This window comes from Ammospiza nelsoni, chromosome 1, assembly GCF_027579445.1.
Source record: "Ammospiza nelsoni isolate bAmmNel1 chromosome 1, bAmmNel1.pri, whole genome shotgun sequence".
In the NCBI taxonomy this organism is placed as follows: domain Eukaryota; kingdom Metazoa; phylum Chordata; class Aves; order Passeriformes; family Passerellidae; genus Ammospiza; species Ammospiza nelsoni.
Genome location: NC_080633.1, coordinates 84,191,655 through 84,212,545, shown reverse-complemented (window position 1 = coordinate 84,212,545; position 20,891 = coordinate 84,191,655). Strand labels below are relative to the sequence as shown.

The window sequence follows — 20,891 nt, the reverse complement described above, 5'->3', positions numbered from 1 at the left end:
GTTCTCACAGGGGAATATACAGGGGAATTTCTTGCTGCTCTTCTCTACTTCTGCAACCTCTTCTTGCTGAGTGCTCAGGAAACATGGAAGATTATACAAAGCAGGTGGGGGGAACCAGTCTTCAAATAATAGTGTACTTCTAATACATGCAAGCTTTCTTAATAAAGCCTGACAGATGCTTACATACAATATTTCCCACTGATATGTAAATAAAACCACTTCGCAGAAATCTTAACAAAAGGTCATCAAAATACTTAAGCAATTTCTCTCATTCCTTAACATAGGGTTTTGCTGAATTTCATTTACCACTGTGCTGCCTTTCTGTTTGGCTTCATGAGGTATTATTAGTGGTCACTACTCCGACTAGTCCTACAGGACTTGTTATTTGTGTATCTCCCCCAAAATTGTCCAGCTAAACCAGTGATCTCCCTTTTGAATTCAGAATGTTTGAGAAGGTATTAGCAGGAAGAAAAGGAATGGAAACCATTTTGGAGCACAACAAGCTACTTTTTCTGGAAAAAGCAATTAACATCACACTTCAAACTACCTCTGAGAAAGGAAAGAACACTACAAGTATTTTAAACACAGGAGGCCCAAATGCAGTTATTTGGATAGGCATCTTCTTTATTCAGTGCTATTCACCAAATAGTATTTTGAATCCTGCTACAATGCAGTGCTTGTTCTCTTCTTCTTGCCACTGTTCCATCTGATCAACTCCACTTGAAAAGAAAAAAAAAATTTAAATTAAATAAAATGTTGGGTAAGCACACAGTGAAGACATCTTTTCCATGGGTAATAAAGAGTGTGTAACTTGCTACTTCCAAGTATTTCAAAGAAAGTTGGTCAGCAACCAATGTGCAATAGTGAGAAGAAATGATGCAGGAGAAAAAGCACTTAATGCCTACAAGATTGTAAGGTAAGTAGAATTTATGCATGCGGTTCTTTAATGGGCCCCTATCCAAGGGCTAGCAGCACAGAAGTAACCAAACAGAGCTGAAGACTCAGCAAAAGAACAGGGCATTTAGGAGAAAGTGATGTTTACCAGTAGGAAGTCATTCCTCTAATGAAAATTTAACAAGCACTAGTGTAGGCAGAAAAAAAAAATTACTGTTTCCCTAAACGAAAATAGCAATCAAAGTTTTTGATTGCTTATCAGCTTTGAAATGCTAATCATTATGGTAAATGTGTTGGTGAAGGTAAGGAATTACTTAAAGTGTGCTATTTTCTTTTTTTATTTTTTTTTTTAATCACTGCTGCTCTACAGCTGCACATGCTCAAGGAAACAAAACTGTATGGATAATTACCCCTATGGAAGCAATCTAAAGGTTCATGAAGTAAAAACTCCTTCCACCTTAAAGATCAAGGCTTTAAATTAGAAAAGTACTTAAGTCTCTAGCTGACAAAGGTGTTTGACCTGCTGGGCAAAGGTAATCGCCAGGGCCTTAATTCAGGACTCCCGGAGCACACAACACGGGGGAGATCCCCACTGAAGTACTTTGAAACAGTAAGAGGCTACTTAGAGCAACAAGGAAAACAAGCACTGCAATTTTACAAATATTAATAAAAAATAAGATAAGCTTTTAGCCTTTTCCCTAAGAACTCCTCATTCCTTTTCCTTCAGCACCCTTTTTCAAACACTGGCAGAGGTGTCCCAGTTAGCCCCTGGTCAAGCTCATGTCAGGAAAGGAAACAAGTTTTCCTGTTGATCAGATCTTGACTTCATTTACAAATAGAGTTTCATCAGGATTAGAAGAAAACTTCTGAGACTTCTGTCATGCCATGGTAAGATCTTCAACAAACTCAAAAGAAAGAGGAGTTATGTCGAGTTAAGACAAACCTGGCATTAGCAACCCTCCACTGTGTGGAAAGCTCACAATTGCAAAGCTCACAATTGCAAAGCTCAACCACAGAAAAGCAAAGTGGTAAGGAAATAAAATCTAATGAAATCAGATAATTCCCTGTTTCCGTCAACCAGTAAGTCACTTGGATCAATTCACATCTGTCTTAATGCCTAAATCTCAACCTTCTATGAAAAAATAAGCACAGAAAATTACATTGCACTTAGAACTATAGGAGACTTTGATTATATTGTTAATCATCAGAGGGCAAGTGTTATATGAGAGAGATATACCAACATACCACAGCACTTTAATGTAAGCCTCCTTTTCTCCTCAAAGCCAAGCAAACTCTTGGACGCCTCATTGAACATAATGAAATACCAATGAAAAAAATGCAAAAGAACATAAAGCAAAATGTACAACGTGTGTATTTTTCTTCACTGCTCCTTTTGATCGCATCACAAAATACTAATCAGCCCTGTAGACCTATTACTGTAGCACCTGGCTAGGTAATAGCTTCTATTTACGAACAGGATTATCTGCAGGAACACAACTAAGAGCTCACATGGGCAGTACAGTGGCTCAGCTGACCCTGGATAATGAATTAACCTGGGGTAACTCCATCTGGATTAAGACAAGGTTTCAGAATCTAAGAGCTCACAATTAAATCAAATAGTGTAGTGTTCTATTCATAGGGAATATTACCCCAAGGATGTTGCATACAGCAAGATGCACACAAGTGTTTCAGACCTTGGAGGCCTACATGCCCCCCAAATGTTTGCCACAATTTCAGCTAATGACACATACAAAATAAAAATAGACGTCCAATAGCAGAATGGGGGAGCAAAATTAGCAGTGGGAATATTTTCTCTAATGAAAAGAATATAAAGAAATACTGGATGTAGGAGACAAGGCAACTCCATTAATGTTTGTTTTCTTTGAACAGCAAAGAACTAATGCTGGGGGCAGTGTATGGAGCAACGGGAGCCCACAATGTGAGATCTGGGATCTATTTTCTCTTTTTACACCTTACCTATCTCCAGGTGTGTGGAAATAAAGCTGCAATATAAACTCAGAAAATTCTTACATGAAGAACTTAAAAATACAAAACAAACAAGCAAATAAAACCCCAAAGCAATCGATGACTTTATTTTGGGGAGCATGGGCTAGCTGTTCTGCTAGAAACCAAGCAAATGCCCAAATGTGGCTCAATGTACCAGAGAAAGTGTCAGGAAACACAAATCAAGCAGGAGCACACTGTTTACTCCAATGCTCTGATGGGTACTGGCGCAAAGGCACTTTCCTGTCTGAACCCTAACCAGCATCCAGAACTACACAGGATAGCAGATAGTGAAATTGCCATGACAAGCACTGTAAACGACATCAGATACATGAAAATCTCTAGAAAATGTTCTCCTCCCATCCCAGGATTTCAGTGTATGTTCTTTTTCTATCAGCACAGTAAGCACATGCATTTTTCGGGTCCTGAGGCTGGCACAAAACACACTTTCAGAAGCCAGGCAGCTGTGACACATGGAAGTTCTGAGCACCATGGGGAACTTGCAGCTTGTTTCCCACACTCACGTGGGATCACCACCACTAAACAACAGTTTGGGGCATATTATCATTGGCTTTAGCTTCAACTTACAGTAAAATGACAAGCAGATGTCACAAAAGTGGACTGATACAGCAGAATTTAGCTTTGATATATGACTTAAACCTGCAGTATCAAGTAAGAGGAAAAAAAAAACTGAATGCTTTTCAGGCTCACTGTAACGGCCTGTAAAGAAAAAATATTGCAAAGTGAGTTCTGAAAACTTTATGGGATAGGCTGCTTTTATAGTTTAATAGGCTCTTCTACATCCTTCTACTTAAGTATAAAGTACCACATTAAATACCAAGGTTAGTATAATTTCTGATTGTCCTCATGTATCTGAGCAAAATGATGGGATATTATATACTCAGGGGAGTTACAGCTGCCTCTTGACAGCAGAACTGCCAACTGAGAGCATTCTGGCCTCTGGAAGGGAAAAAAATGCACACAATATTTATTTGCAATAAATACATACAGACTATATAAACCTATTTATCCTTGTAACTGATCTAGGTTCAGTATTTGGATACTTATGCTATATCTTCAGACAGACCCTTTTCATGGTCTGATGGGTTTCTATACTTAGGAAAACTTGTATACCCTGGAAGTCAACACAACTTGTACACTAAATAAACACCCCTGGAGGCAGAAATAACACAGCTACCTGTCCTTAGCCAGCTGAACACAAGCGATGCCAACAATGGATCCTATGTCCACGTGCACATGGATGTGAGCTGGAAACAACAAGGCCTCTGGGGTTTTGGCATAAGGTTTTGCTCAGCCCACTTTGCAGTCCTCATCCACGTGCATTTAAACACGTGCTTTGGATCTAAAATATGGCACAAGAATGAAATTCTGTGATTTCTGCAGGAAGCACACATGGCCTATGCAGCCACCAGCTTTCCCACAGTAGAGAGAGAAAGTGAGTGGAGAGATGAAATTAGTTTAAAGGAATTCCTTGAATTAAGACAACACAGACCAATCTCCTCCTCTCAACTTCATCAACAGCAGAAACCGAGAATAAAAACTACTGCAACTAGTTTACCAACTTCACCTACCAAATTTGGAAGCCACTTTCAACACCCAATGCAGACTAAAGGAAGCAACACTGTTGTTTTCAATACATGGCTGCCAAAATATCTGCTAGTTTTTCAACCTACCCGCGTAATCTCTAGGCAATTTTAATCAGATACAGCTGTTCATGCAACTTAAATAGTGTTTTTCTCCCTGAAACATTCATTCCCCCAGAACATTAATATTTCTTGGTTAGGAGTCCCATATTATAAATAATTTTGTGAAATATGCTCTATTAAAGTGGACAGTCCATGCAGAAGTTTTTGCTAAGCAATTTATGCATACAGAAACATGGAGCAAATGTAACCCTGCATACACAAGCATTCAAACACATCAAGTTAGAAGGGAACAAATCACATTGGTGCATACTGTCTGGGTGGAACTGGGATTAGTTTAAAATGATTTCTTGTTCATTAGGTTATTACTTTTAACATACATCCCATTTAAAAAAAATACTGTTTCAGTATTATCAACTAGAACTTACAATCACTTTATGGTACCTATATCTTACATCTAGAAGAGGCCACCATAACCACCTGATTTGATCCCACCTTATAATGTAGACTGAAGAAACCACTCTCAGGCGTTAAAACTTCTGGATCTCATTTGCTATATATAAATTAGTTGCCAAAGCATGACTGAAAAAGGCATTTAAAGTGACAATAGAAAAAGGAAGGGAGGACAATCAAAAGCATGGATTACTTAAATTTTACAGCAGTTACATTCCTGATTTTTGCAATAGTCCTGCCTTGACCCCTACTTGGACACCGGCATGATGATACTTTCTTCATTGCTGAGATTAAGGCATTTAGAGTCAAGGTCATATCATATTTTATTTAAACACACTGCAGAAGAACATTAAATTTTACAGGTCAGATTCACCATGGTCCTTGAGCAAAGCTGGGGCTGCAGGGCAGAGCAAACAGCCAGCTCACGTGAGAGCTGCCAAGGTGCAACTTCCCTTCATGGGCCCAGAATAAACATCCTCCCCTTTCCTATGGCAAGCCAGGTCTCTCAGGCCAATGCAGCCTCTCTCCACCTGGATCTCAGAGGGATGACATCAGTACTGCATCAACCAGCACCATTGTTTAACAGACCTGGGTCCTGAGGTGAGACAAAGCCCTGTTTTACCAACAGTAGCAAAAGGAGACAGCAGCTCTGCCAGCTGTTACCAGGATTTTGCTGCCTTGAGAGCTCCTTCTCTCAGATGGAGGTCCCCACTTGCCATTCAGAAGCACTTTTAAGTCACCTTGGGCCTAAACACTGCAATTGTATGGAAAGGTACTAAAGTTTCAGTGAGTCAGCCTCAGCACAGGGATACAAAACCATCACCACACAACCTCCCTGGCCACACTAGCAGCACCTCACTAGCAGCAATCATTTCAACCAAATGATGCATGTATTTCACCCATAACTATGAACACAAAAATCAAATTAGGTCCTGAAATGACCTAAGGCACCTGAAAGGACTGCAATCAGTGAAGCCTCCCTATTGCACAGCCAGTAAGAATAGACATCTCCTGCAAATGTTACAGCCCTGAGAACACACTTGACCCTCCAGGCATCAATGTTTTCATTTTTGACTGTACAGCTATGAGCCTTTGCCAAAAGGAGAAGCTCAGCTCTCCCTGCTGTAGACAGAGAAACAACACTGACACACAGATAGATGAATGCTAGGAGGGCAACAGGATCCACTTCATTTTATCTGGGGCAATCTTTCAGCCATATAATGAAATAAAAATCTCTTGGGGACCTTAGATCAAAATGTTTTTTGGTCTAGCAACCACGATTCCCCCTCAGGCACCACGTGGGTTATGGGTTTAATCTCATCTTCCTGCAAACACACCATCAGGAGCAGGGCCACCCTTGACTCCATCAGCTGCTCTTTGGCTGCAGGCTTAGGCCAAGCAGAATTCAGCTGTGCATGTCTACTAGGGCTCTAATGCTGGGAATACAAGTGGAACACACAACCAGGGTAATCTAGAGAAAGATAATTCACCACCAGTACTACCCCCCACCCCACCCCAAATGCATCAGTGACAAGTACTCAGACTTTTCCCAATGGAAGAGTGACTGTATGCCCATTATCTTTACTCTTGACTCTGCACAAACTGTAGAAATTTCTGTACCTGAATCTAAGGTTATTGATATCACTGTGAACAGAGATGTCTTCCACAAAAGTAACCACAATGCTAATACTGTATAGCCGGATGGAGATCTGAACTGGGCACCTGTTACTTAATGTAACTTTCTGAAGTCGGATTTAACTTTCTGGATTTTTTTTCTTGTGGCTGGTGCTGATGGTTACGAAAAGCATAAAGCTTAACATGTAATCCACATGAGAAGGAAGCCTCTCCTCCATCCCTCACACTGTCCTCACACTGTTTCCTTTCAGGGAATTTATATAAGATAAACACAAAACAGCTCCCTCAGTTGTAGTGACTTGAGACACAGAAAGCAGGAAAATTCCCCTAATCCAAAGATCTCACTGAGGTGTTATCATTTGTCTCTTCTATATACTACTTTTCAGAGCAAATGTTCTTTTATAGCACTCCCTGTCCCTGCCCACAAAGAAGATACTATCTTCAGCTATGAAAGTATCCAGGTTTCTTTTTGAAAGTCAGGATGTGATATAGAATATTATTAAATACTACACATACAACTACTCTTTAATTCCACAAGTTTTCCATTCACCACTGCTTGCACCCAAAGCAAGTCTGTAGCTCCACATGTGCAGTTGTGTAAGCCCAATGTGCAGTTACACATATGCCTCCTCGTAAGGGCTGCCAGCAAATTTGTGAAAATAGAGAAGCCAACTACATGCCTGCCTTCCTACAAGAGAAGGCACAGGGTCTCACACCTGTCAATGTACTGAATTCATTAATTTCTAATAACCACAGGCTTTCACTGGATCTCCTCCACACTTCTAATTGGGCATTTTGGGCATTCTTACCAGTGACAGAGGCAGTCACTCAGCTCTCACTGTTGGGTCACTGCCAGCAATCTTCCACCAGGCAAGCTGGGAAGGTGTTATATGTTAAGAAGTGGCAGGAAAGGCAGGGAAATCAGTTTGACTGTATGCATTTTCAACACATCAATGCTAGTAAATGTAAAGGATCCAAATGCTAGTAAAGCATATACCAGTGCTAGTAAAGTAGAGAATCCAAACTTCACCTCCCACCCCTTCTTGTTCACTGCACATCCTGATGGCAGATACCTCACTTGGATGCTTTCTATGGCTCCACCCTTCCCACCATTCAGGTTAAAGGCTGAGCTCCCTGTACATCACCCTGAGCTCTTTTGTGTCACTAACACGATGTCATTGATGTCATCGCTGTAACAATCAACCCTGAAGCACAACACAATGATTGTTTCTCCAACCCACATTCACAGCACATTTGTTCCACCAGGCTTGAAAATGAGAGGATGAGGCAGGCTAGGCTTTCCTGCTCAGTAGGTTTTTGCTCCAGTCTAATTAAAAACATTGAGCAATTCACTGAAGTTCCTAGAGAACTGCACCGGTACCACACTTTAAGCTCGAAAAGCAAACAGTCCTTTTTTTTTAAATGCACTCCCCCAGTGGAGAGGGTTCCTCAGAAGTTTCTTTGTGATATTATACTGAAACTGCTGATCCAGAAAAGCTGAGCTGCTTCTGAGCTATCTTGGTCTTGTTGTTATTGCTAATGGTTTTCTTCTTCATCTGAAAGCTAACAAGGAAAGCCACTGCTGGTTCTCTGACATGCAGAGAAGTGACAGTACAGCTGACTAGAAACAGGCAGCTGTGGTCACCTTGGTCTGAAACTGGGTCAGAGATGCCAGCTCATAGTTATATGGGAGAAATACTCATGTAATATTGGGGATTCAGAGGCTGAGGACAAGATCATCCTTTTCTTGCTGGTAGAACTCAGGTAATACAGCTTTACCAGCTCTGAAAAGGCAGCTTCCTCACAACAAAAGGCATCTTTCATGTATAGTTTCCTCATTTCTGGGAAAAGTGTCAGGGAACCTGTGTGAACAGCCAAGCCAAATCCTGCACTGCTACACTACCTTAATCCAAAAGAGAGCCATCAATGGGAGATTGCCGCTACTGTGCATTATGTTGCTGCTTGTGAGAGAATGTGCGCTGATGGAAGGTCAGCCCAGCTCCAAACACTGTTAAGACCACTGGACAAGCTCAATGAGAAAGACTACAGACTCTAAACATACTCTGCTTGTAACTCCATCCCTGATACTGAAAACAGACTTTGTGCCAGCTAAAGTCCCTTTGACCTGGGGAACTGCAGCAGAGCATGTCACGTACAATGTCAGTGACATTCATGCCATCAAACAAGTGCTAAAGGATCCTTCAGACTAGCTGGCTATGACATCACCAGCTTCCAAACTCAGACTTTCTCAGGAACTGTCCCTAAATGCCTTGAAAAATGCCTGTCCTCATCTCCAAAAAGAAGAGTGCCCTTAAGCTCTACAGCCAAGAATAAATTCCTTCAGGGTTGTAACAACCAATTAAGGGATATGAAGCAATTACTTTTATATCCATACAAATGAAACTCCTCCAATGCAATTAACAATCTCTTATCATCTACTGTTGAATTTGTGGAAACCATATGCTGTACACTCTCTCCTCCCCCAACTTTCCCACAATTTTAAGCAGTTTGTTTTAGCAAATGTAATGAAACCTACCTATTCAAGAGAAATAATAGATGTGTGAACATTATCTGAGTATTTTTAAATGTCCTTTTTAATTTTAAATATAATTTCATTTGAGATTTTGCAGCTTTCATTTCTATTAATAAATTATCATTCCTTCTTTATAAGTGATGAGCTAGTATGTCATGTAATTTCTTTCATCTAAATAGACTAAGACTTTGATCTAATACAAGCTCTTGCTGGGAATAGAGAGACTTTCTGTCCAATTTAGTTACAAAAAAATATTCAATTAAACTTGGGAGTTTAATTCATTTAGGTATGAAAATTAGATGAACTCAATAAGGTACGTTTGATTTGCCTTAAGGAAAGAAAAATGAAAAAAAAGGAGAAGAATATCTGAAAGGGAAACAAATATGAATGGAGAACAAAAGCAGCTATTCCTGCTCATGTTGCAAGGTGGATAATATGAAGAGTCTGAGTTCCATTTTGTGTGCCTAGATAAAACACAACCACAACAAGGTCGTGCAAATTATATACACAAGAGATACACCAACAGCTGGCATTAACATCCATGTAGGTGATAACTGAGTCCACCAAAATCAAGGGAGGTCTGATTCCTCACAACAGGATTACACCATCCACACACAACTTCATCTCCATTCAAGGAAAAAGACAAGTATCTGACTCCTTTTTCAAAGGCAGAACAGGGCACCATGGATCTTCTCTGTGGCAGAGGAGCTCTGCAGGCACCACTCACCATTTTTGCAGATGGGGCAGCACTGGTCGGGCTCGTACACGGGATCCACGCACTCGGTCTGGGGACAGGCTGACACCGTGCACAGCACTTCGCCATTGGCCTCACAGCGACACCTCTCGCACGGAGAAACCTGAAACACAAACCCAGGCACCCTCAGCTCTGCCACTTAATGCTCTCCTGGAGTGTGCAGTGCTCCCCTCTCATCTGCAATGTTCTTTCCTTCATGCCTTTCTCCCTCTCCACTCTAAAACAAATGGGTTTTGTGGCCTAAATAATGCAGAGAGCAAGACTGGGCTCCTGCAATGTTATAGAACCACAGCAGGAAAAGGTTCCAAAACAAAACAGGTTCTTGTCTGAACCTACACACAAAATGGGAAAGTCAAGAGGGATGTTGAAAACAACAACAGTCAAGACTTTTAATACAAATTAAAAATTACCTCACCGAACTTCTAATGAAGATGAAGTCTGCCTGAACTATGAAAATGAACTTCATGAAAATTAAGCTCATAATCTCGTTTAGTTCTATTAGAGGTTCAAAAATAATTTGGAGAAAAAAAAATGTATTTTAAGAAGAAAAGTTTTGCTAAATGAAGTTTGAAAATTCTTTTAATGGAAATCCTTACTGTAATTTTTTCAGGTTTGAAAGTATTTTGGTAGCAGAAAGTTAACATTTTATTGAAATTTGTATTTTTCAAAGAGAAGTCAAGAAAAAACCCCATCCTTTTGAATTCAGGTATTTCCCATAGGTTAATTGGTTTTGGACAATTCTTCTAATAATTGTAACTTTCTGAAAGAAAGTTGAAATTCAAAGAAAGGGGTGAAGGAAAATACAGGTAATCCTTTATACCTAGCAAAATGTTACTGAGTTTGAAGAACTCTTACAGAATAGGAATACCCTGAGATAGTTACTTGAAAGACCTACTTCAAAGATTAATTCCCAACAAAAGAGTAGCAAGACTCTCTTTAGTAAAAAATGGACTTTGAAATGTCTGCATCTGCCACATGTACAATTCCAGCTGTCCTCCTCACCATTCCTGACCAGGCACATCTCACCTGCACTGCTGATATCCTCATACCACACAAGATGGAGGGAAGCAAGGATGTGAAGAGCAATAAATGCTATACTGTAAATCTCATTGCTGCACTCCAAAAAACCACATGGGTACCCATGATGATGAAAATGCAGCTGAACGTTATTATTAGTGAGCCTCTAAATCTAAAATCTGTGCAGATTACTGATTTACTTAAGGAGGACATTGTTCTTTTTATGGAATGTTTTTCATTCCAGATTCCAGCTGATGCAGACAATCCCTCATTTCACTTCTCCAATAAGAGAAGAAAAAACGAAAATCTAAAGAAGAAAATAATTATTCACATTGAAGAATCACCCAGATGTCTAACTTGCAGATCATCTGCTTCTTCTCCCTATTTTTCAGGCAGCCTATCACATTTTTTTTCCTGAAATCCATTCTCTGCTTGCTTGCCTCTCACATCCTTCTCACTTCCAAAGTTCAAACATGCTGATGCTTGCAAAGCATCATCTCCAACTAAATGCTCATTCATGCTTTGCTACTTCCCTTCCCACCTGCCAAGGCTGTTATTCGCTTATGCACTCAGATATCTCTCATGCCCTTCCCTCTGCTTAGAAAGCCTAAATAGGGTCTCCTGCTGTGTTGCTTTCTGCTTTTATTATTATTATTTATTTTAGGTTTCCTTTGCTGGCTACTCACTTTGCATTTTCTCTTTGCTTTACACTCTACCAACGACAACACCACACATATGTTTAGGAAATCCCACACGGAGGCTGACAGTCCAGTGCAGAAGATCTTTATTGCAGACTTTGGGACAACTTTGTCCTGTAATTGTTTTTACATTCATTTCCAGAGGTGGAGTGTCAGCACATGAGGAGGTTTCTGATCCAATGCTCAGAGTTGAAAGGCTCAGGTATTTCAAGTAATCACTTGAACCACATGTGAAGTTTTGAGTGTCAGCAAACCCGAGCTCCTAAGTATTAAGTCAATAAGAAGAATCCCTCCTTCTAGAGTTATACCTAGAAACAACACTTACTAAATTATAAAAACATGGCTTTTAAGGAGGATTGATTTTTAAAATATTAGTTTTAATAAAAAAATTTTATGCAATATAATAATCCTACAATACAATAATCGTACTTGAAAAAATACCAGCACTCGGTTCCAAAGATCAGGATGAACAAGGCAAATCTACAGCTTTAAATCAAATTTTACACTTTTTGCCATGACTTGGAAAAGATGCAAATTTGCCAGCTATCAAAGCTGAATGAGATCAGTAGTTACTGCAACAGGCATTGATTAGCCCAGGACACTGCTTAGTAGCTGTGTCATTCAATATTGGAAGTGGTATAAAAACTAGAGTATCTGATGACAGTCAGGAAACAAGGCAAGAAGTTATTTGTAAAAACTCTCCTCTGTAAAATTTAAGCATATTCTAATTATATAGGTTTACTAGATTTCCAAATTTGACAAAGGCTGAAATTCTCAGAATAATAAGTCATGTACTATTGGTTGAGAAACAAAACTGATCTAATTCTTATTCTAATAATGATGATTCCTGATACACATTTCTGTCCTATACAGCACACACACATGAAGACTACATCTTTTGTCAACAAAGTGTACTGTTAATGTGATACTGCAGTAATGAAGACACTTCTAGTGTAATAGATCATAGGATTTCAGAGTAATATTTACAGTACACCCTTGTTAAGTACTGACATCTGTACAACCCACCAACCTGAGTAATGGCAGCAGGAAGGAGGGTCTCCACGAGGTTATTTCTACAAAGCTCTTTTCAGGCATGCAAGTAAACCACAGTGGCTGCTAAAATGGTATCAGTGTCAGCCATTGTCTGTTCATCCTTGGACTAAACAATAGCACATTGCTTTTTACTGATCATCAGGATACAGCAGGAACTGTAGAAATCCCCCACTTTCTGCACCTTAATGGCAGCTTAATACTTGGAGACATAATTATCACTAGAGAGAGTGACAATAAGACAGTCTCTGTATGTAACAGCAGCTAAATAAATCAGAATGAAAAGCCACATTTGGTCCTTCATTTCCCCTCTGTACTCATGCAGCACAAGCACATTCCCTGCAGCGCAGTTCCCAGTGGCAGTCATTGCAAGGAGCATCCCTCTTGTTCCTGTGGGGAATGACCAGCCCAGCAGCACTCACACTCACCACTTCTGACATAACCAGGCTGGACTGGAAATAATATCAATCTCTCTCTGATAACTAATGATACCACATCTCCATGGTCTACAGATGAAGCTGTTAACTCTGTAGCAGCAGCAGTTCTACCTATGAAAAAACTGCAGGAAGACAACAAGAGGCAACAGAAGTCTCGTGTATTCACCAGGCAGCCATAAAACCTGCAGAAAATAGACTACAGATGGCAAAAAAACCCTAGCTCTTTAGAATTGTTTAAAGGGAAGTTTATGAGCAGAGGTATAGGAGTTGCAGGCACTGTAAAAGAGCAAATGCACTACTGTGTAAACTGCTTGTAAATTGCTACATTTTCCACTGGTAGGGTGTGAAGAAAGCTGTAGCTTAATAAGGGCAGTAGGTCTATTCAGAAGCTTAAGGTAAATTGTCATAATTAAGAAGTGACAAATCATTTGTAGTCCAAAGTTATTTGAGCTTCCCCTACCAAATGTCCAACTTTATTACAAGCCAAATAGACATCAAAACAAAACCAACATAAAGCTGGATTAATAACAGATATACAATCTACATTTGGTTCCTTAAGCCTTGAAAACACCTAAATTTAAAAAAAAAAGAAAACCAGTCATAATCTCAAATTTCTTATCTTTAGTGCTGGAATTTTTACTAATATTTTCTTGCCACTGACATAACTCAGGAGAACATGAATGGGGTTACACTGACAATAATAAACATACCAGCCATGCTTTTACTCCTCTGTGCCTTCAAAATACCACTGATCTTTCAAAACTTGAGTTTGTTGACTTCCAGATTTCCAAGTAACTTACCCACAAAACAAATACCACTTGTGGTAGCAAGGAAATTGTAAAAGACACAAAGCAACAGGTTTCAAAATTATAGGTCTTTTCCAAAACATTGCACTTCTGAAGACAGTTCCTCATTCTCTTAAGACTTTATACATCAGCCTTCATTTTCAAATTTTACTTGGAAGATTTCATTTTCAAATTTTACTTGAAAATTTGAAATTTACTGGACCACGTGTTTTAGAAATTTTCAGCTTCAGAGCACAACTTTAACAGCCATTACATTTCACCAAATAAAGATTTTGCTACCAGTTCCACTAATATGGATGTTGTGATCACACTGCTATTCTGCCCCACAGTACCCACAGGTGACCAGAGTGGTGCTGATGGAAACATCTTTATGAGACTCCATCCTTTCCCTACACTCAAGCTGTGTGTTGTGCTGACATCCACGTCCTTTTTGAAAACACAAAAATGCATGCATACATGCACACGCAAGCAAAGCCTGAAGGATGGACTGCAAACCAAAGAAGAAACACATGAAACCTCAAATTCCCTGGCACACTCAGCTGCTGGCTCCAGTCAGGGCAATTCTTTGCCATGCCAAACCATATAGGAGTTTTATATAGCAGACTCACAAACTTGCATGCATAATTACACATCTATACATAAATGTTTGTAAGAAAAATGTCACTTAAATGTTAGGAGGTCACCTTTTTCTTCCTTCAGTGATGTCTGGTACTCTTTGCCACAAATAGTAGGAGCAGACGCAGAGAAAAATCACATCACTATCCATTTATAACTCCTTCCCTGACCTTAATCAAGAGATTGCATGGTCAGCTTAAGACCATCAAGTTTAAACTCACAAAATCACCTTTGAAACTGCTGCTTGCATTCTGCAATTGCTTCCACTGAGCAGCAGCAACCTGACTACATCTGTACCTTGTGTTGCCAGACAACTCCACTGATTGCAGTGGCCTGGGCAAACAGCTGCACTTACAGCTTGTGCTCACAATATTGGAGCCAACACTGAATCTCAACTAAAAAACAAGGTTCTCACATAGGAAAATAATCAGGCTGCACTTCCACTGCCTAATTGCATCCATAGCTTTCCTTGCTTGTACTGAGAAGACATCCCTTCTCACTTGTGTTTCCATAGCCAGGTAAAACAAAGCAGAAGTGTTTCTTTAGAGGAAGATATGAAGCCAAGGGCTAAAAGCTGAATCAAATGAAAAAGCTGGAAACCAAATTCTTTTCAGGACATTTCTATAAATGTCTCTGTTCAACACTTTTTTTACCAAGGCTGTCAGTCATATTCAAATGTGCAAGGGAACATTGAGGTTCTACACTTACTACATATTTAACACAGTATTTTAGGCTTGCTTTACAGCCATTACTACCACACCACTACAGAAAAAGGCTAAGAAATGGAACTCTGCAGAAGAGAGTGAATGAAAAGCAGGGAGAAGCCTTTAAAACACAAACCTATGGAGTAGGTGTGGAGAAGCTTCATCTTTTGGCCACTCCTCAAGAATTAAGTTTGTTGGGAAAGAAAGGATCTCAAACGCCCTCTCTGAAAAGCTCACACCAACTAGCTGCTGTTAAGGTAGCTGCTCCCTCTGAAGTAGAAAACTTCATCCTGAAATTGAATGTAACCTTTGAGGATTACATGGAAATAGGGAGGATGTTACAATGTTTTCTGCCATACCTTGCAATTCATCAGTGCTCTGCCCATTATTGCCTAAGGAGAGCAAATGACAATGCTCTTTCTTATTATGGAGAAAGTAACTCTGATCTTTTATTTTCTCTTAAACTGAAGAACATGGAAAGACATTATGAAGCAAAACTAAGTTTTCAGGAATGTGCAAACACCAGAGAGCAAAGGTGACAGCTTACTTTCAGCCTTTAAAAATTCACTTTCTATTTCTCCACCCTGAGAGGGGCTCAGCTTCCAGAACCTTGAATTATATTTCATACTCCCCTCAATACATTCAGCATGAAATTCTCCAGTGTATTCAGAAATGGGTTTTGGAACAGCCCTGTATCTAACAGTCACTCACAGGAAATTTCACAAACCAATCTCAGAGCCTGCTCACAGGTCTCAACCACAATAAAATACTAAATGGAAAAAGACAAGGTAAACAACCAGAAAACTGCCCCCAACTCCAAAACTTTGGAGTGCATTGTAACATCCTGCATTTTCAATGATAACAACCTTGCATAATAATGCTAAAAAGACCCCAGTCTGAAAGGATTTCCCTGAACATGAAGCTTTTCAAGTCCTTTCTTTAGGTATCACTGCAATCAAGACTGCAAACTATGCTGTTATTAAAAAGAAGACCTATAGTCATTCACAGAAAGCAAACATTAGGCAATCTTGGCAGCACTGCCTAAATAGTTAATAAGGAAAAAGAAATGACTGTTCAAAAAGAAGGGATCATCACAAACATTACTAGGAATAGAGGTCAGCCCACAAAACTCTGCTTGATCCTGCAAGACAGAAGTTTAACAGTTAATAGTTAAATAAAGAAACAAGCATATTGCTGAAAATTTTCACAAAATCCATAACACCACGGAGCAGCATCCTTCCAAGTAGCATTTTTTACTGTAAATACCAAAGGAATTAATAAAGATCAGCACCTTCACTTAAAAATGTTAGAGTACCATAGAGCAAGAAAGGTCATGTTTAAGGGGAATATTTTACAGGACTGCAGAAGTAATATTAACACAAAAATGTGAAGAGGACGGGGAGACACAGAACACTCCCTGAGAAAACAGTTAAAGACCATAACACCACTTTGAACAAGAGAAAAACCCACAAAAAGACTTTTGGCTTCGTTCCTTACCATGAACTCCTCTAGGGTCTGGTAGGTTTTCCCTCGGAACTCGCAGTAGTTCTTCCTCTCCTTGCACTGCGGGCAGCACTGCGTGGTGTCCACATGGATGCAGCGAGGGTGGAGCCTGGGGCACTCGGGCTGGATACATAGCGGGCCCTCCTCGGTGCAGAGGCAGGGGCAGGCCGAGGGGCCCGGCGCGAACTTCTCGCCGATGGCGTAGACGAAGCCGCTCTCGTCCACGCAGCCCTTGCCGCGGTAGTCCGGGTACGCGTACTCCTCCGGGGGCTCGGCAGTGGCGCTCGCAACAGAGGCTGGCAGAGAGGAATCTTCAGCCACCTGAGGTTCCTCGGGAGCAGCATCCCTCTGCTCTTGCACTTGAATGCTCGCCGATTTACTGCTTGTCCCCTGGCTGCTCCAAGCCTGCTTTTGCTTAGTCCAAGACTCCTTGTTCGAGTAGTTCCTGTTTCCTTTGCTCTTCCAGTCCCTGCCACCCTCCTCCCTCCCGCTCCTGCCGATCTCATTCATTTTCCCTGGACCCGTCTGGCTGTCCCTTGCAGACGTGTGATCTCTCTTTTCCTGGCTCGTCTTTATCTCCTGTTTATCTTGAGCCTTGGCCAGTTTTTGTACGGGAACGGTGGAGCTACAGAGGGCAACCATGAGGCAGCAGGTTACGAGAAGAGAACTAGAGAAAGCTCCAATTGCCATTGCAGTAGAGCTGGGCATCACCTACTGCATCCCACAGGGGACACTGCATTCACATCGGAGGGAAGCGCTTCGTAAAGCCACAGTCCCTAGGAAAAGAAGGATTAGGAATACTTCAGCTTCTGCACTTCTTCCCCCCCCCGCACCCCGCCTCGCCTCCACCGATGCAACATCTCAAACAATATGCAACCTGCCTCGGTAGTTTATGCAAAAGGCAAACAGCCTGCTGCTGCATCCCTCCTCCTCCTCCCCCGCTCTGCCAACTCTTATAAATAGCAGGGCTCTGGACACGGACCGGGCGTCTTCGGCTCCGAGAGAGCACCGCGCACAACTCCGGGAATCCGCGCTGGCAAAGGCAGGGGCAGGCTAAACTCAGAGCGCTTGGGGGGTTATTTTTAACTTTCAAATGACAACATGTGAAGAGGACGGACGCCCGACGGATTAAATGGAACTCCCCAAAGTCCAGCAGGGTCCGGAATAGAAATTACCTAGCTCAGTGCTATTCACTGTCTGCACACACGATGATTTTTATTAACATCTTATTCAGTCCGAAGTACGCTGGTTTGGGTTCTGTTTAAATACCTACCAGCGAGCACGTTTCTGTAACAGACAACTAAAACCAAGCACACCAAAGCGAGCAAAGACAAACTACCTCCTTTCCGAACTACCCGAACCAGCACACAACACCACCTCTTCCTCGCCCGTGCTCGAAAGACAAGGTAGAACCGCTCCGAGTTTCCGCAGCCAAGGCTCATTTAACCCACATCCTCCAGGAGTTAGGCAGCGCTCCCGGCTCCTCTCCCTGAAACACTGCACGCCAAATCGGGGAAAAAAAAAACAAAAAAAAAAAAAACAAACAAAAAAAAAAACCAAAAAAAAAAAAAAACCAAAAAAAAAACAAACAAAAAACCCAAACCAAAATACGTACACTATTCCGGCCACGACAAGCAATGCCGGTGCAGCCTCCCAGCACGACCCCACCTCCGCGGTACCGCTCCCCAAAGCCATTTAGAAGCCTCTCTCTCTCTAGCCGCCCGCCTGGCCGGCCCTCGGCGATGGCATCGTGGGCACCGCGCTCCGCCCGCCCGACACCGCTGCAGGGGAGCCGGGGCTCCGCGCCGCCCGCCCAAACTTTCCGGAGGGCCGGGCAGCGCCGCCCGACCCCTCCCGGTGCAGCTGTGAGGGAGCCGGGCCAGCCCCTTCCCCAGCCCGTCCGGCTCCCCCGTGCCCCCCTCTCTCCCCCGTACCTGCGCTGGCGCCGCGCTCAGTCCCGGCGGCGGCTCGGCCCGGCTCCGCTCTGCCCGCGCCCGGCTCCCATCTCGGGGCCGCGGGCGGCCGGGGCGGCTTGTTGCTGCCCGCTCGGCTCCGCAGAGCTGCCGAGCCCGCAGCGCGGCGCGGCGGCCGCAGGCGGTGCGGCCCCGCCGCCCCGGGGACGGGCTCCGCCGCGGGCCCGCCGCTCTCACATGGCGGCCGGGCGCCCCGGGGCCGGCGGGCAGGACGGGCGCTCCCTGCCGCGCTCCCTGCCGCTCTCCGCGCCGCGGGTGCGGGCGGGCGCAGGGCGGGGACGCGGAGCCCGCCGGGGGGCGGCAGAGCAGCGGCCCTGCCCGGCCCTGCCGCCGCCGGGGTGTGCGGGGCGGGGGCAGCCCCAGCCCGCTGTGCCGCAGGGCCGCGCTCCAGGAGGGAGAGCGGGGCAAGGCGGGCACGCTGGGCGCCGGCCCCCGAAACTTTTGGCGGTGTTGGGGGCGTCGGTTCGGGACGCGAGCTGCGCGCTGCCGCCCCGTGCGGCTTTGGGCGCTCTCCCCGCGGAGAGCGGGACGCGGCCCCGCTGCCGGACACACCTGCGGACCCGCGCCGGGCACGGGCAGCGTTTATTCAGTGTGCCCGCCTGATGCTGCCCGCACCGCAGCATCGCGCACTGCTGTGCCTCAGCGCTCCCCTGCCAGCCTGCCCTAGCAGCGAAGTGGTCCGTGGTTTACTAGTTGAAATGCCTACTTGTGGTTTTGCATGGCTAATGGACAGTTCTGAAGTTAAATATAGATGCGTTTTTCTCCTTTATACTTCTTTGATACAAAAAGAAAAAAAAGGACAGCGTGGTCTGTTATGAAATGACTGCTGCAGGAGTGTTGGGACAGAAATACACAAGAAAAGCTAGAGTTACTTTTGTTCAGGATCTAAGCAAGGGCTTGGAGTCCAAAAGGTTATTTATTTATGTATTTATTTTTAAGCTGCATTAGATGACATATCGGTATAATCTTCTTTTCTGAATTTTGTTTTACAGATGTTCCAGAGCAGTCCCAGCTGCACTAACCCTCTGCCACAGTAGCACTTCAACATCCACTGTGCCCTTCTCGTGACCATGGCTGGATTTTGCAACATATTTGGCACCGTATCTGAAATTTTTAGGCTAGGTATAATTTTCAGGTTTGTTTTGTTTTGGTTGGTTTTTTTCCCCATTGAAATGGTATCACTGCAATATCGGTACTCAAGAGGGCAATGAAAATCTGCTGGGTACTAATGTTTCATAGTTAAATACCTTCACGAGCACCTGTTAATTGTGAGAACCCAAATACCTAAATTGCTCCCCAGGAGGATGCAGGTACTAAACTCTTTTGGCTGCTGGGTTGTTGCTATTAAAAAGTATTGACTTCTGTCTAATTTTAAAAAATATTTCTCTTGAAATCACATCATGTCTTCCAGTCAGATGTTCACCAACTAAATAATTCTCAGAAACTTTAAAAATACAAGACATAAGTTTTGAAGGATATGAAGGAGTTAAGTTTTTCCATAGTTTGCGCTAATAAAATGAAATTCCATATTGCTAGGGGATTTCTAGACAAATTCCTAAGGAGTTAAGATTGACTTTTCTCATTAACTGACTGCTAATAATCGAGTACTTCCTTTCAAACTACCATCTCATTACCTCTGAGTAAAGAATTTAATCTTTGCCATGTCTAAACCTAAAATATTTTATGCCTTATGTAGTTTAAATCCTGACCTGGGGTGAGCAACCAGTACACTCCATTGCTGATGGCAGAGGAGCAACTTAAAATGATGGACCTACCTTTGAGTTCAAAAGTTGTGAGCACTGCTGTTCAGCAGCAGCTGCTTGTGGCTAGAGCAAGGCAGAAGAAAATAAGGGCCTTGGGAAGGCAATGTTATGTCTGTGGTAAAGAGCAGAGAGAAGCCAATTTATGGTTCTGACATTTTCATGTGTTCCCAGGTGAAACTCTGGAACAAAATCTGAGATCTTCAGCATGCAGGGCGCTCCTTGTAGGAGCTCTCCCTCTCCCACCCCTGGTTACATAGAACAAGGATCATCAGCTGGAGCTGATGGTTCAAGACACTGCTCTGCAGCAAGAAGGGCAAAGCCTCAGAGCACTTTTGTAACAGCAAACTGCAGCTCATCCTCGCCTACTGGGCAAAGTAAGAAGTAAACA

General features: G+C 42.6%; 1 protein-coding gene across 3 annotated transcripts in view; it reads right to left on the bottom strand.

Annotated features, from left to right (window-relative positions):
- Positions 1-18,805, bottom strand: part of VWC2 (von Willebrand factor C domain containing 2) — a 54,378-nt gene extending 35,573 nt beyond the window's left edge. The window contains exons 1-3 of one of the 3 annotated variants that reach the window (XM_059478334.1): positions 18,702-18,805; positions 16,762-17,543; positions 9,911-10,040 (exon numbers count right to left, since the gene is read on the bottom strand). In XM_059478334.1, the coding sequence (XP_059334317.1) occupies positions 9,911-10,040; positions 16,762-17,475 (844 nt within the window). In that variant the 5' untranslated portion in view covers positions 17,476-17,543; positions 18,702-18,805. Of the gene's footprint in view, positions 1-9,910; positions 10,041-16,761; positions 17,544-18,106; positions 18,215-18,382; positions 18,613-18,701 lie in introns of those variants that run through there. The other 2 variants (XM_059478342.1, XM_059478325.1) reach the window with 2 other exon arrangements.
- Between the last annotated feature and the right edge of the window lie 2,086 nt (positions 18,806-20,891).